This window comes from Montipora capricornis, chromosome 5 (genome assembly GCF_036669925.1).
Source record: "Montipora capricornis isolate CH-2021 chromosome 5, ASM3666992v2, whole genome shotgun sequence".
In the NCBI taxonomy this organism is placed as follows: Eukaryota; Metazoa; Cnidaria; class Anthozoa; order Scleractinia; family Acroporidae; genus Montipora; species Montipora capricornis.
In genome coordinates, this window is record NC_090887.1 from 4,482,394 (window position 1) to 4,497,393 (window position 15,000).

Here is a 15,000-nt window from a genome sequence, read left to right on the forward strand (position 1 = left end):
GGTGCATTAATTTCGTTATCCGCCGGTAGTCGTGAAACTCGCGAAGTGCACCTTGGGCGCCGAATTAATTAGCTTTTTGGCTTCTAACAATTTTCTTGTAATTTTTCTCCACAGTGGCTCCTCAAATTATTGTACCCGTAGTCATGGCTTCGTTATTGTTAATAGCAGTCTTGGTTCTAATCTACTGTGGCCGACGTGGACTGTAAGTTTGCTTCCGTTTCTACAACTGCAATACAGAACATACCGCAAACGTGGTATATTTTGGATCGTTGGTTCATTGGGAATGTTTCATCCACGTTTTACCCGAGATTCCCGTTTAAACGGGTTCAGCATCTGCTTCAACATGCATTCAACACTGACGAACCAAATGGTGGGAGCGTTGAAACACTCTGTTTAACAAGAGTAGAACGCATGCGTTCTCACTTAAGGCTCTCATTAACGAATTGAAAGTGGTTTAGCATTGTCTGTACTCTTACCGACAACGATATTCGTCATCACAGTGGTCAAAATGTTGTGGACTCACTCGGCTGCGCCTCGTGAGTCCACAACATTTTGACCACTGTGATGACGAATATCGTTGTCGGTAAGAGTACATACAACGCTGAAACACCTTCGATTCGTTTTTTACCACAATATTAAACGCCAAAGAAAGTATTTAGTTCAGAGTGTGACCAAAACCATGACACAGAAATAGCAAGCCTTGTCTGCAGCGTTCTCACAATATGATTGGCTTATTTACCAAAATGAGCGTTCCTGGTTGGCTATTACGTTGCGTGACAAATTGACGCGAGCAGCGTTGTCTAGACTCTTATCGACAACGGCAAATTAGATTGCGAGATTACAAGCAATTGTGGTAAAATATTTAATTCAGTTGGCGTCCATCGTCAACTATTTGGTTTCTTGTTCTAAGTTTCTCGCAATCAAAGGTTTGGCACACCAGCTTATCTTTGGTTGGACAAATGTTGAATCCGTTGAAACGCGCGGGACCTTAATACGTTGTCGTATCGCCCGCCTTCATTATCACTCCCACCTTTTACTTGGTGTGTAATTTGATTAACTGTTGACCCTGGATTGGTGAACTCAATTGGCCTGGTTTGGTGGAATACCGATGTTGGTGTTGATGATGATGATGATGATGACGCGGCAATATTATGATGCTCCACTAATTAAATCTTGATACTGCAACTATTGCTGTCACATTAAAGGATGTTGCATTTGTGAAAATGATCGTATGTTGATGCAACAGAATGCAAGTGTTTGCAAAACTCGTTGATCAATCACAAACATAAAATGGATGTTAATTAACACAGGTGTTTGCACATTACTGCTATTGAAGTTGATTATTGCGCAAACGAAGGTACATTCCAAGCAAATGATTGTCCAAAGATGCAAATGCGTATCTTTTAATGCTATTGAGTGTTACTGCTTATGGCTAAAATCGTTCATGAATGTGTTTTCGCGTAAATGGATTATGTGTGGTGTAAATGAAAATAGTTTCGCACCATTGTTTTAACTATTGGCACAAATGAAATTTTATTTCTGCTAATGAATGGCCAAAGGTGTATTAAAGATACATTTGGACAATATTACCTCGGCTATCTTCTCCCTCTCTCTTGAATTTGTCACGTTTATTTACACCACGGGATAATGATGTTGTCAGAGGTAACAGAAAGCAAACCATTTTTGTCTCATGATCGTCTTTGTAAGTTATGTACCAACATTTTCTCTTTTTTTTTTCTCCTTTAAGGATCATGAAGAAAACAGAATACAGTGGTATGAACACGCGGGTGGGGAATCCATCGTTCCTTTACGATGAAATGCTTGACGACTACGAAGATAGCACTACAAACCCGAACTTTGCTTGGTCACACGATGGAAAGGTAAAAAATGCTAAAGAAAGTACCTTTTCCCCAAAGGAACCGAGTTTTTGGGGACTTGCTGTGTATGGCATCTGTTGCGCGATTTGGCGCGTTTAGAACCGGCTATTTGCTGTCTGTTTCCCGTTTTCCCGCGCTTAGCGCGCGTTACTGGTTTCTTGACCTTTGCACAGGTTTGTTTTCCTGCCTGAGCTTTGGATTAGCACTTCATGACAGTGATACCCTTGCACCCTTTGCCCACTGTCCCATATGGCTTTCGATCATTGCTCCATTACATGGTCTAATGTTATTATTAGCTTAGCGTTGCACATTGCAATTGAGCAAGAAATTGTCCCTTTTATTTTTTTTGTTTAGTCTGCAACTTTCTCCAACCCAGTCTACGAATCAATTTATCGATCAGACGCCAGTTTGGACTCTGAAGTGTTAAGCAGCCGAGAACCAACCAAGATCAAGTTCCGAAGGAGCAAAGCGGACTATTCAAACCCTGTTTATGAAGCACTGTTGATGCAAAATGGATCCAGACGGTCTGGAACTGAATTCCGCGAAAGTTTGCTTGGGGACCCTGGGGAGAGTGAGGATACGCAATTTTAACGTTTGGGGAATGGCGACTATTTGTCACCGGCAAAACCATGTTATTTTGAAATCCAAATGGACGAAACGTTAGTGTTGGTGAAGACATGATGGCTCTGGTTGTAGGATATTAACCAGCAGTTTCAACCGGCGCCAGTTGGTTCAGTTTATAAGTGTTTGTGACTCTTGTTTGTGTTTGTTTGTGAAAATCGTTCCATGTGGAACACAAAAAAGGTTATTTGTTCCCTGTTCTTAAGGCTCCATTTATAAATAACCTATTCGTGGCGATGGATTCACGTTGGCAGAAGCAAAAAGCGCAAAAATCAATAGAAAGCATCCTCCAGACACCGAAGAAAAACCAATCATCAATACCAGCCGCTTTGGAAGAGATATCCCTCGGTGTCGAACACAAGCCGGACAATCGAATGGTGTACGGGGCAACCTTTCTCGAAGTTCCAGAAAACAAATCAGTTTTGAAAATTTATTTTTAAGAGCTCAGAGTTGAATGTCATCCATTTCTAATTGATTTTGAATAACCTTTCAAACTTCACAAAATTTAGAAGCAGTTACTACTGTGATCCTGGTATGCTAGGTAGACCAACGCCAAACAAACGACTACAGGTTAGGTGTTCCGTTCTCAGGATCATAAGATTTTGCTGGCACTAATAGACTCTTAAGGGTTAATGTTAGGTGAGGGTTTGCTTAACAGTGTTGTAACACTTTTGCCAACAAGCAACTGTCTGCGTTCTTCGTTGGGTTTCTTTTCTGTCGATATTCGCTTATGTCGGTTTTGGGCGCTTGGCGCAGGCTTCATATTTCCTCGATGTAATCTGATTGGTTCTTTTCACTGTCCGAGTCGGATGTTTGTAAAAGCGCTCCAGTCAGTGGTTATCGTCAAATGATTTCACTCTGTTTTCACTGAGCTGAAAGGGATGTCGTATTTATTTGAAAGTTTAAGGTTTAACCTTGTACGACTTTCAAGAACGTATTTTTCCAGTAAAGGAAAGCAACAATAAATAAAGTTACTTGAACGGTGTGGATGATCGCTAAATGTGTGTGTAATACAGTCACGGCTGAATGAAGTGTTGCGCATTAAGAAAAGAGAATAACTCTCCAAACAGTTTTTTGGCATCCCATCATCTTTTTATCCTGAAATTTCGGGCTCAGACCTCCAACGTAAGGTACGCCCTTCACAGTCCGGGATAGGAAACAAGTTTTGGTACAACCCGTTTTGTGACGTCACTTCAGATACGAAGTGGTTACCTCGAAAGACAATAAATTTCGCTGATATTTTACTAAAAGGCGAGAGGAAAAAGGTAAAAAACGTACAATGTGCAGGTGAATTTGATCCGTTCCTGAAGTGAAGTCACGACTTGGCTTGCACCATTGCACCAAGTTCATTCAAGCATCCGCTCAACTTCATTGTACGTGGCGGTTAGGGTAGTTAGAGTGCTCGACTCCGGATCGAGGGGTCCAGTTTCGGGTCCTGGCCTGGGACATTGTGTTCTTGGACAAGACACTTTACTCTCACGGTCCGGCGAAATACGGGGGGTAACCCTGCGATGGACTAGCATCCCATCCAGGGGGGAGTAGAAATACTCCTCGTCGCTTCATGCTTCGAAAACCGGAGAAAAGCGCCGGCCTGATGGGCCTTCCTTGGCTCGTAACAGAGACTTTACTCTTACTTATGAAGTCATATTCTCAGAAATTCACCACCACGCCTCGTTCGCACAAAATTATTCACATCGTCTGGACGTGCAACACTGTTGGCACGTGGGTTTTCTTTACGAATTTGTTCCTTTGGGATTCAGATCAAGCTAAAGTTTACAAGTTTGGTTTTCCAATTCGAGGATTGGAATTGGCGACATCTGACTAGCTGATTTCGCCATGATCAGCATAAGGGCTATTGCAAGCGAAATTCACCTTTATCGCTCGGCGGCCGTTTCAAACGAGTCATCCCGGGATTTCGGCCCGTGCGATCGCTTTTGGACGCAGTTGGCCCTTCGCTGCTTTCTGCTACCGACCTTGCCTCCCGGTACGGCACTGAGGGAGAGATATGTCGGCCCCTAAACCATATGTGACAAATCCCACGCCTACTCACAGCTCCAAACCGCCCTTGTCAATATAACGTAAGAATTAGATGGCTTATATATTGAATGGAAAAGTCATTTTATCTGCCATATGGTAAGCACTGGAGTCGCAGATTACAAAGTGTGCGCACGCGCCCTGCTAAACGTAACATACATACAGGCATAAGCTTTATCTCATCTCGAATTTCCGAATAACTACAGGAGCTAATATCTTGGAGACATTACATTTACAGCTAAAATACATAGCATATACAGATACCTACTAAATACATAATATTTAAAGATATATTCATTGAAAAGAAAAGCCGCTGTACAAAATGTGGCCCAGCTGGATTCTCTTTTAAAACCAGTAAACTCATAGGTACGGATAAAATCAGTTAGCGCATTTCGCAACTTAGCTGATACGTAAGAAAAAAGAGAACTAAGACCATAACTGGTTGTTGCAGGTTTATTGAGGGACAAAATCGAATTTCCGCGAAGATCACGCATAAGAAGGGGAGGAGAGAGAAAACGTAGTTTTCATATAAGCAGAAAAACCCTTAGTTTTTTCAAAAAAAATTCGATGAGGGCCAGTCTCGTGCTTCTTAAGTTATCTCGCTCATGCCCAAAAAGAATTCTGGGTAATTCTGCCATTCCGTGACAAGGGAATACTCCCGATTCCCATTTCATAGTTTTTTTTCAAAAGTGTCGGGCCATCCAGTCCTCAGTACCAGCAAAATAACGCATCGATTGAAGGTTTTAGCTTTCAAAACTTGCCCAGATTGTGTCAGTAGGTCCTGGAATTCGTCCACAGAAAGGCCAGAGAGACAACTTCACTCGTGAACCGCCATGTTTACAACAGAGAATTTTAGGCGTTCCAGTCTGCATGAAAGCATCTCTCGCCTCTGTCTGAGACAAGACCAGACACGCACTGTTCTTACGTTACCTTGAAGTGAAATGTCAATTGCTGGTAAAAAAAAAAAAAAACACCAGCATGTTAAATTTTTTTGGTACGCTAGGTATCGAAGACCCAGAACATTTGCGCATGCGCTGACGGAATGTTTGAACAAGAGAGAAAAACGCAGTACCTCCAGACACCGGCGCTGGAGTGTCGTGGAGTCCGTGGGGAAAAAAGGCTTTGTCTTTGCCCGTGCAGCCTCGCACTGATTGTGAGGTTAGATGGGCAAAAGCTCTTGTTTAGACATTGAGTGATGTGGGAAAAGGAGGCGATAAGTGGGCCTAATGGCCTGATTGAACTCGTTATCTTCCGAGCTAAAGCTCCAAGAGTAACTGACCAGGATTACATTTAAATGTAGCCATTAAACAGTCATTACGTGAAGAAACTCATCTTCTTAAACTTAATGTAAACATACAATTCTAATCATTAAATTCTTAACCTCGGATAATGGATTTCGCGTGCTCTGATTGGTTCACTCAATCTCGGTTATCAGCTCATATACCTTAGTTTGACCTTATATGGTAAATGATTGCGCTAAGCGTTGCTAAGCTAACAACGTTTTCGCCGGAAAGCAAAATGTCTCTCTGAATAAAGCCAAAAATGAAAAAAAATTTTTTGTAGAATCTGTGGATCAATTCCGACGTTTAGAAGTACGCGAAAAGGCAAGAAATGTTTTTGTGATGAGCCTTCGTCTCTGACCACAAGGTATTACACAACATCGCATCTTCATCAAGTTTTTTCGTACTTTCAAATTTTTGGAGTTTGTTGGATATTAGACTGGTTATAGCCAACTCGGCGCTAAGCGCTACACTGCTTGGTACGTGTAATAATTTTGGTACTACCTTGAGAAATCTAGAGTGAAAACGACACAAAAACCTTGTTTGATAAAACGACAATATCGGTATCACTGTTCATAGAATGTCGTATGCGATCCATCGCTCTTATAACAACAGCGAGCCAAACGACTAACTGAGTCAAATGTGAGCAAATAACTAAAGATGAGTTTAGTTGACTTGAAATGTGGTATCATCTGGATGTTGCGATCGAATGTTCCGAGTGTGTCGGCTGTTACTTGTAGTCCCAGCAGCTATTCAACCCTGACCAGTTCAGTCATTAAAATCCGTTAAGCACCAAAGGAATTTTCAAGCATGCGGACAACCTCACCCACTAACTCATCGCGTGAACTTCTAGAGACCTGAAAGGAAAGAAAGATAAGAAAAGGCATAATTATTTCTCGGCATTCTCCTTGTTCAGTGAAGTTTAGTCACAAATAGGAGGTGCCTCCAGTCCAACCAAGAGAGTTTCACAAGACGAAAGGCGCAAAGTTCTTCTAAGACAAAGTTACCTTGGATGGTTGTCGGTAGAAACTACTCAAAATATCAATAAGGCATAAGTAACTTGTAAGTTAGTTCCCTCTCCTTGAGTCACCTAACGAGTTCGGTTTAACACTTGCTGGATGCGGTCTTAAAAAAAAAATCCCGAGTTTTCGAACAAAAACTTCGTAGTTGGGTTAGTCATGCACCAAATTTGAGACCCAACTTAAACACCTTGCTTGCCTATTTTAAAATTTAAGGAACGCAATAAAAAACACTTTTTAAGAGACACATTTACTCTCAGCGGAGTCCACAACTGAATCTGGATGCCATAAGGACTGCTTCCAAGGAAATTTCTTTAAACGCCAGTTTTACACCAGAAAATTACATAAGAGTGCCACCAACATGGTAAGGGACTCTAAGGTGTCCTGATCTGTGAACTGTTGTTTTTCTATCTGTCATGCATGCAGTAGGAGAGGAATGCCTCTGTTATGTATGTTAAAGCATTGCTACTTTATTTGCACTAGGATGTAATAACACAGGAAACTTTCATTAAAAGTTGCAAAAGTAGCACTATAATATTATTCAATGAAAAAGAAATATGCCCAATAGTAGCACACATGGCATCATAATTTAGCAGACTGAAAAACCCAAGTTTCATGCAAAGACGACACAAGCTCGGAGTCCAGTGATTTTGACGACTCTTTAAATGAGGAAGGGGGGGGGGGGTTGACTAAGTTTTTGGCGACATTTCACCCATTGCCCCCCCCCCCCCCTCCACGTAATTATTGCACAGTCCCTTAATCAGGTTCGATTCGATTGGTCAAACTAACGTTTTGTTTCCCTTGGAAGTGTGAAACATCGGAATTCCACTGACATTCACAACCAGCTAGCTGATGGGTGAACAAATCGGTTACTTTATGCCTTAGTACCAGACAGAAAACAATACACATTTGCTTCACCACGCCTTAGCACTTATTGCGCTATAGACCCAGTTTTTATGAAGTATTCGATTAAACGAACACAGAGAGACCTAGGGCCGCCATGGAGGGAGAGATCTAGACGCCGACTGGTTGTCTCAGTTGGACGAGAATCGGCCTACTGTGCGGGAGGTAGCAGGATCAAACAGGCTCCGGCGGGACCAACACTCAGCTTCTTTAAATAACTCAAGAAGTGCTGCCTTTGTAATTACATCATATGATAAGTGAAGTTATTTTTTTCTGCAAACCAAAAGTGGGCTTCCGACGAGACATCACTGGGCCCATAATTCCTCTTTGTATCCTGGCTAGTCCTGTGCTCAATACTTTATGAAATCAGGACAAAAAGGATTTAATTTACCAAGTGCCAACGTTGCTTTGGAGTTCTCTGAACATTGTGCTTACAGACGGCAAAATCTGTACTGATCTGGGGTTTGATATACTTTAAACGCTGTGTTTTTGAGCAACTGGAAAGTGGCCTTTGCCTGTCAATGTATATTGGAGTATTTTGTTGGTTCTTTTTTCTGCTCCAAGAGGCTTTTCTGCAGGTGCTCTGCCTTTTCCCTCTCCGCAAAAACCAACATTTATAAATTCCAATTCGATTCGGATGCAGTACCTCCATGAAAACCCTCACTGGATGAGTGGATCTTCCTGGGTAAATATTTCGAATGATGATGATTATTATTAGTATTAGGGAATTTAAGAAACGACGACGACGTCGGCTACGACTACGACAACGGCACAAAACAATAATATCATTGGTTAAAAGAGCATAAATAATCGTGCTGCACGTGCAGCACGGATTTTAGCAAGTATCTTTGCGGTCCTCTGCATAACGACGACGTGAAATCACCAAATTTGAGGTTTTGAGGACAACGTGAGCAAGCAACAGAGAATCTTTCATTCTCTGTTTTCGCTCTGAAACCGCTCCTACCAATTTATTTTTAGGATACTTTGCCCACATTGTACGACGCGAACTAGACTGAATAATCGCGAAAGACTTACCATAGAGCCAAGTTATATTTTGAGGTGACGTTTTCGTCGACCGTCGCCGTCGTAGATCTTAAATTCCCTATTACTGAGTGTCGTTAAACAAATACCGAAGTAATTACATCGACTAATCACAGCAGGTGAAAACAGCGCAACGAACCAATCCAAATTCGTATTAATTCTATGTAGCTTGCTCAAAGAGAAGGGAAAGTCGCGCGTGCAAGTCGCAATTTGTTCTGATTTTCCTTTTCATTGGTTGGCGAGATTTTTAAACCAATCTCAAAGCGTATTAATTGCAATCGTTTAATTACTTTCGATTGTCATTTGAAAAGTGCTCTATCATTATTAATTATTATTAAGATTCCATTTTTGGTGGAATCGGCCTTACTGCACCTCTATCAGTGTAACATCTTCCCGTCTTTTCAGTTCATCCACAAATGCTATTGGACGCTGTTTGGTAACAGGCACAGTGGCTAATATTGTGGCTTGTGACAACGAAAAAAGCTCACGAACATAATTGACAAAGCTTTGACTAAATAATTCCATTTTTCCAACTTCGTCAACCACAACCACTGTGTTACTGGAGGAACAAACCTGGAAGGAACAAAGGCAATGTATCAGTGACGTCTAAGAGAGTAGGGGTTGGGCATCCAATTTCCTGGGGAGAGGGATCTCAGAACCTAGCACCTGTCAATCCCTGGTTTCTCGTGATTCTAGTTGGTGCTCCTTGTGAACTCCCCTCCGCTACCCTCCCCTCCCCTCCCCTCCTCTACCCTCGACTGCTTTCCTTGCCTCCAACATTTCACATTTTCCTACAAAACGTTTCATATGTAAGGTGTATTGCTGATGTACCTTAATTGTTGGAAGAGCAAGCTGCTCAAAAGACCTTACATCAACCAAGTAATTTCCCACTGAAGGTGATGCCCTTCCTCTTGCAGTTTGGCCTTCCCTGAAGTAACAAGGGTAAATGAAATGAATCTGTAAATCTAGATGAATATGGGGAGGGCACAGCTGTAAAGCACAGTAAAATAATAATAATTGGCCCCTAAATGAAAACTGCAGCTGTAAGTTTGCCCAAAAATCCATGCTTACACAACAAATAATTGACTGACTAACCAACTGACTGACTGCGTCAACTGACTAACCTAGTGACCTTAATGCACAAATTGATGTATCTGAAAATAAAAAATTAATGTACAAAATGCACAATGTATACAAATATACAAATTTATACCTTTTTACCCTTGCCAGTGGTCCACGCTGCCCATCTAGAGTGACAATGTCAAATCCAATTCGACTTTTCTCAGGACTAGTGCGGACTTCTTCTGTGTAGAATCCTTGTATTTGGATTCCTTTCTCTTTAAGAACTTCGTAAACCTTTCTGCATAGAGTTGTCTTTCCTACCCCTGGATGAAATGAAATGTTCTTTTCAAGAAATAGAAACATTTCCCTCCAATATTTCAATGATGATATAACTAATCAATAATTAATTAATAACGCCAGAATTTATACTGTTAGCCATTACTGTTAAATCTAACTATTATACTGTTAGCCATCACCTCAATCTATGTGTTAGTTGTACCAACGAGTTTGTCAAATTCAAGTCTGAAAACACTACTGAGTGCCAAACAAGATGTGAAAAAGTATAAAGTTGTGTTTTTTTTTCTTTGTGAGCTTGTGTTAAAACTCAACTTAATGCTATGTTTATTTCAATTCAGCTTTTCAAAGTGACACCACTCACATGAAAAAAGAATAATCACACACAATTATTACAATTTTTCAAACTTTTCTCAACATGGTGGGTATACATGTTGAGTATGCTATGTTGCACTTTTTTTTCATACAATTGCCACTTAAATAAAGTTCATTGGAACTGCCCTACCTGTGGATATCACTACTTAATAATGTGAATTTATGGCTCGCTAAAGCAAAGAAGCAAGCTCTCAATTTAACAAGATGTGATTTTGAATCTGACTTATTCCTCACTCCATTTCCCAGGTCTTTGTTAGACCTTGTTAAAAGCAACAATGGAAGCCAGCCAGGCTGTTGGAACTTGTTTCGATAAAGTACAAATTGACCCTTTTTGCCCTGTGCATTTGCAATGTTGCACAACTGCAACGTAGTTTGCACTTAGAGAGCATTAACGGTCAGCGGCAGTGTCAGCATCATCCATTGGCCACTACATTAAAGTCTGACAGTCCAATAAATCAAGAAAGGCATGTACAAAAAATACTACAGGCACCTGAAGAAGAACTTTAAAGAAAAATCATGCAATCAGAGCAATAAAAGAAGTTTATATAAAGCTCGTTTGTATTTTTTCTTTTACCCGGAGATCCCGTCAGCAGAACATGTCTTCTTCCGGTAGACGCCATCTTGGAATAGTAACCGCTCGAACACAAGCCCAAATGACTAGGTTACAAAGCATACAGTGCACAATTTTAGACACTCTTTTGCTCGTGACTTTTTGTGGAGAATGGGGAATTCGATCGCACCACACTTAGAAAGTGCTCAAAAAACCGGGGTTTGTGCTTTGTGCGGCAAAGGCCTTTCTGAGGTGAGGTGATGACATGGGAATTAGATAAAGTTGAGTTTCTATCTCGAAAGGTGTTTCCTGTGATCAGGTCCATTCATTTTCATATCATCTAATGATAAAAGCATCCACTTTTATGCTCCTTGTCCTTCGTAAGGTCGGAGTAAATTGCATGGGGTTGACGAAAATGGTTTCCGACTTTCTTCCTTGGTTCTATTTGACATGTACTTCCCTTACAATTTTACGTGATTGGTTTGGGATGCTAAACTATAGAATGCCATTTTGTTGTTTGTTTATGCATCAAACAAAATCCATGGAACAAAATCCCCGAGTTGTAAAATCAAAACCAAAGCAGTCATTCAAAAAACACCGTCAGACGAAATCGTTTGCAGTTTTTAGTGCGTGAGGGGGTTTATGTTGATGTCTATAATCTTGCTGATAATTATTCCTTAATTAGAAGCTAAATATATATATGCATTATCATATCTTTCTAGCAGATATGTATATATTTTTCCATATTTAATATGTATTACTTATTATTTTTTTGTTGTATATATCTTAACTCTACACTGCCTAGATTAGCTATGCTATTTGCGGTGTACAGGCATATTATACATGTACATGACTGTATTTATATTTATATGTGTGTGAATAACCTTAGACTTAGAAAGCTGTTTCTTTCTCTGGGGTGAGATCAGGTCCCAGTTACTCAAACGATGGATAGCGTTATCCACCGGATAAATTGCTATCCATTGGATAGTGTAATTGCTTTCGCTATTACATGTACTTATACACAGGATATAGAGGATATTGCACGGTGGCGAGAAGATATGAATTTTATGTTCAAGTGGCAAGAACAATATCTCACGAGTGAGCGAAGCGAACGAGTGAGATATTGTTCTTGCCACGAGAACATAAAATTCATATCTTCGAGCCAACGTGTAATGTTTTTTTTATTATATGGAGACTAATTATTATATTGTTGGGAGTCAGGGTGGCTTAGTGGTTATCTATCGGGCCTCCCACCACTGCGAGCTGGGGTTCAATTCTGGCCTCGGCCAACATGTGGGCTGAGTTTCAGTCGATCTCAACCTGACTCGAGGGTTTTTCTCCGGGTACTCCGGTTTTCCTCCCTCATCAAAATCGACTCACAGCTAATTGACATCTAGCTGTGGTGCTGTGCTCCGACATCAAACATGGACTGTATAGCGGCAGCCAGAGGCGCCTTTGTATGCTTTCAGCCCGATGTTGTGAGCCGCGCCCTTCGCAATTCAGTCCTCGACTGCAAGTAAGGGTGATTAGCACTAGCAATATTTATATTTATATTTATATTTAAATATTGAATATTTCCGATTTTATTGTGTTTCAAAGTAGTCAAGTTTTACAAATACAGCTGGGCTTTATAAAAAAGGCGGGAAAAAAAAGGTGGGAATCATGACGTCATTGAACGATACGACACTCACAAAGGTGACATACAGAAAATACGCCACTCGGGTTCCGGATGAAGTGGCGTATGGAATCTACGAGTGGTTTAGTTCCCAGTAAAACACTCTCCTCCATATAATAAAATGATTTATTCGGTGGGTAGTGCAATCCATCGTTTGAACGACCGATGCCAGGCGTGTAAAGGCCAACCATGCATGAACGTGAAAAGAGGACAGACTACAACAATGAGGGTCTTCCCTCCCCCCCCTCTCCTCTACATGGACAGTTTCTTAAATGCCCCACAGTGAAGATGAACGGGAAGGGTTGTGAGATGGGACCTATCATTTTTATGCTTTATATTATTCCTTGTCTGTGTGTCACACTGGTAAACAAGAATGTTGGAATGAAAGAATTTCCTTGTGGAACTCAGATGTTTATTATAAAAGAAATTAATGTTTTCAAGTTTGATGTAAGGCCAAGCAACAGGTATACAGGTAGTAAATACATAGTAACACTGAAAATGTCGTTCATTGCACAGTTTCCACCTCAGCTGCTGAGGCTTGGGACATCTTTACGAACCTTGGACCTCTCAAACAACAAGATCAAAGCTATTCCTTCTGCAATTGGTGGCTTCACCTCTCTCAAGAGTCTTACATTGGCTTCCAATCAATTAGGTACTGTAACTAGAATTATACCTTTACTAAATATGTTATTGACTAAAATACTTGCTAAATGTAGCGTAAATTTTTCCAGTTTTTGCTACATTAACCATTTTCGCCCTTAAGGGTTTCCCCATTGATGAGTGAAAATATAATTGAGCATTAGCCAGAGGAAAGTCCATTAAGTGATTGTTTCGGAGCGAAAGGGTAAATGCAGTGTATAAGAGTTAGTTGAATGCTACAGCTGTATATGTAAGTTGCATGAGTACGTTATTCTACAGCCGCTTTCTGCAAATTTCAATACGTGTCAGTACTTGGAGATCCTATTTTGGATCTTCTTTGTCACAACACCAAGGATTATTATTAGTAGTAGTGGTCGTATTTTTAGTGTAGTAGCAGCAGCAGCAATACCAGTAGCACCAGTAGTAGTAGTAGTAGTAGTAGTAGTAGAAGTACAATGTAGTAGTAGTAGTTGTGGTGGTGGCGGTCGTGGTGGTAGTATAGTAGTAGTAGTACCGTAGTCTTCGCCGTCTTTGTCGTCATCAACATCGTCTTGGTAGTAGAAGTGGTGTTGTGGTATTGTCATCATCATCGTCATCAGCATCATTTATTTTATTGGAATCTTTTATATCTTTGAATGCAGAGATACAGTGTAGTGCCATGCTGGGAGCATGAACAAACACCTTCTAATCCCAATTGGATTCCGTGAATCAATATCAATGATTATTTGTTGTTACCATTATTATTATTGTTATCATCATCATCATCATCATCATCATCATCATCATCATTAGCAGTAGCACATTATGACGTTGTACCAATGTTCAGTTTGTTGGATTTTTGTAAAAAACTTAAATTCTCCATTTTGTTGTAGGTGCTGTACCGGCAGAACTCTCTCAGCTAAAGAAGTTGGAGATATTGGTTTTGGACCATAACAGCATAAAAATCCTACCAAGTGGACTTTTTACAAAACTGACACAGCTCAAGTCACTTTCTTTAGCATCAAATCAGTTAACAGTATTCCCAGAAAGTCTTGGCAGCTTAAGGAATTTGGATGCAGTTGACTTGTCAGATAACAAAATGCGCAGCATTCCAGAATCTGTAGGCAATCTACAAGTTGTAGAACTAAATTTGAATAGAAATCAGCTTGCCTCTCTTCCAGTCAGTTTGTCAAAATGTGCAAGACTCAAAGTGCTAAGAGTAGAAGAGAACTGTCTCCCACTGGAAGCCATCACTACTGCACTCTTAAAGGAGTCTCAGATTTCTCTGCTGGCTTTTGACGGAAATCTGTTTGATGCTAAACAGCTCCGGGAAACTGATGGTTATGATCAGGTAGTGTAAAATTATCAACGCATGCTCTTAGTTGAGGTTATCATGCATACAAGTGAAAGGAAACTTGTTACACTTTGTTCACTATTGTTTATTGCATCAATGCAACAACGCTAACAACACTAAGAATAGATTTTAGCAAGGGAATACTGACGTTCTTTTCGATTATCATTCAACAGTAATTTTTTTCATTCTGATTGTTTACATTTATATACATAAGAACAGCGTTGATCCATTTACTTGCCATAAACACCTCTTTTGTATGGATGGGAGTGTTCTACCAGGAACTAAAACGCTCATAGA

The 15,000-nt window shown here is 40.5% G+C and overlaps 3 protein-coding genes across 4 annotated transcripts in view; 2 read left to right on the forward strand and 1 right to left on the reverse strand.

The window, feature by feature from the left end:
* The window catches only part of LOC138049180 (low-density lipoprotein receptor-related protein 1-like), a 114,228-nt gene extending 110,745 nt beyond the window's left edge, over positions 1-3,483 (forward strand). For both annotated transcript variants that reach the window (XM_068895354.1, XM_068895355.1), the window contains 3 exons: positions 115-202; positions 1,748-1,880; positions 2,232-3,483. In XM_068895354.1, coding sequence (XP_068751455.1) covers positions 115-202; positions 1,748-1,880; positions 2,232-2,468 — 458 coding nt within the window. In that variant the 3' untranslated portion in view covers positions 2,469-3,483. The remainder of the gene's footprint in view (positions 1-114; positions 203-1,747; positions 1,881-2,231) is intronic.
* Positions 3,484-4,604: 1,121 nt separating this feature from the next.
* On the reverse strand, positions 4,605-11,135 carry LOC138049204 (cancer-related nucleoside-triphosphatase homolog). Its single transcript, XM_068895378.1, has 5 exons — positions 11,081-11,135; positions 9,989-10,160; positions 9,607-9,703; positions 9,148-9,348; positions 4,605-6,669 (listed from the first exon to the last, which is right to left on the reverse strand). The coding sequence occupies exons 1-5, from the start codon at positions 11,124-11,126 to the stop codon at positions 6,598-6,600; spliced, it is 588 nt and encodes a 195-aa protein (XP_068751479.1). The 5' UTR covers positions 11,127-11,135; the 3' UTR covers positions 4,605-6,597.
* A 41-nt stretch (positions 11,136-11,176) lies between these two features.
* LOC138049201 (leucine-rich repeat-containing protein 57-like) overlaps positions 11,177-15,000 on the forward strand; it is an 8,433-nt gene continuing 4,609 nt past the window's right edge. The window contains exons 1-3 of the mRNA XM_068895376.1: positions 11,177-11,308; positions 13,248-13,383; positions 14,243-14,700. Of these exons, the coding sequence (XP_068751477.1) occupies positions 11,228-11,308; positions 13,248-13,383; positions 14,243-14,700 (675 nt within the window). The 5' untranslated portion in view covers positions 11,177-11,227. The remainder of the gene's footprint in view (positions 11,309-13,247; positions 13,384-14,242; positions 14,701-15,000) is intronic.

Bases quoted from the DNA above. Each gene is read 5' to 3' on its own strand.
- LOC138049204 (XM_068895378.1), bottom strand. From the start codon at position 11,126: ATGGCGTCTACCGGAAGAAGACATGTTCTGCTGACGGGATCTCCGG. The intron at 10,161-11,080 runs GTAAAAGAAAAA...CATTTCATCCAG, and splicing joins TCTGCTGACGGGATCTCCGG to GGGTAGGAAAGACAACTCTA. The intron at 6,670-9,147 runs GTGCAGTAAGGC...CTTTCCTTTCAG, and splicing joins AAGATGTTACACTGATAGAG to GTCTCTAGAAGTTCACGCGA.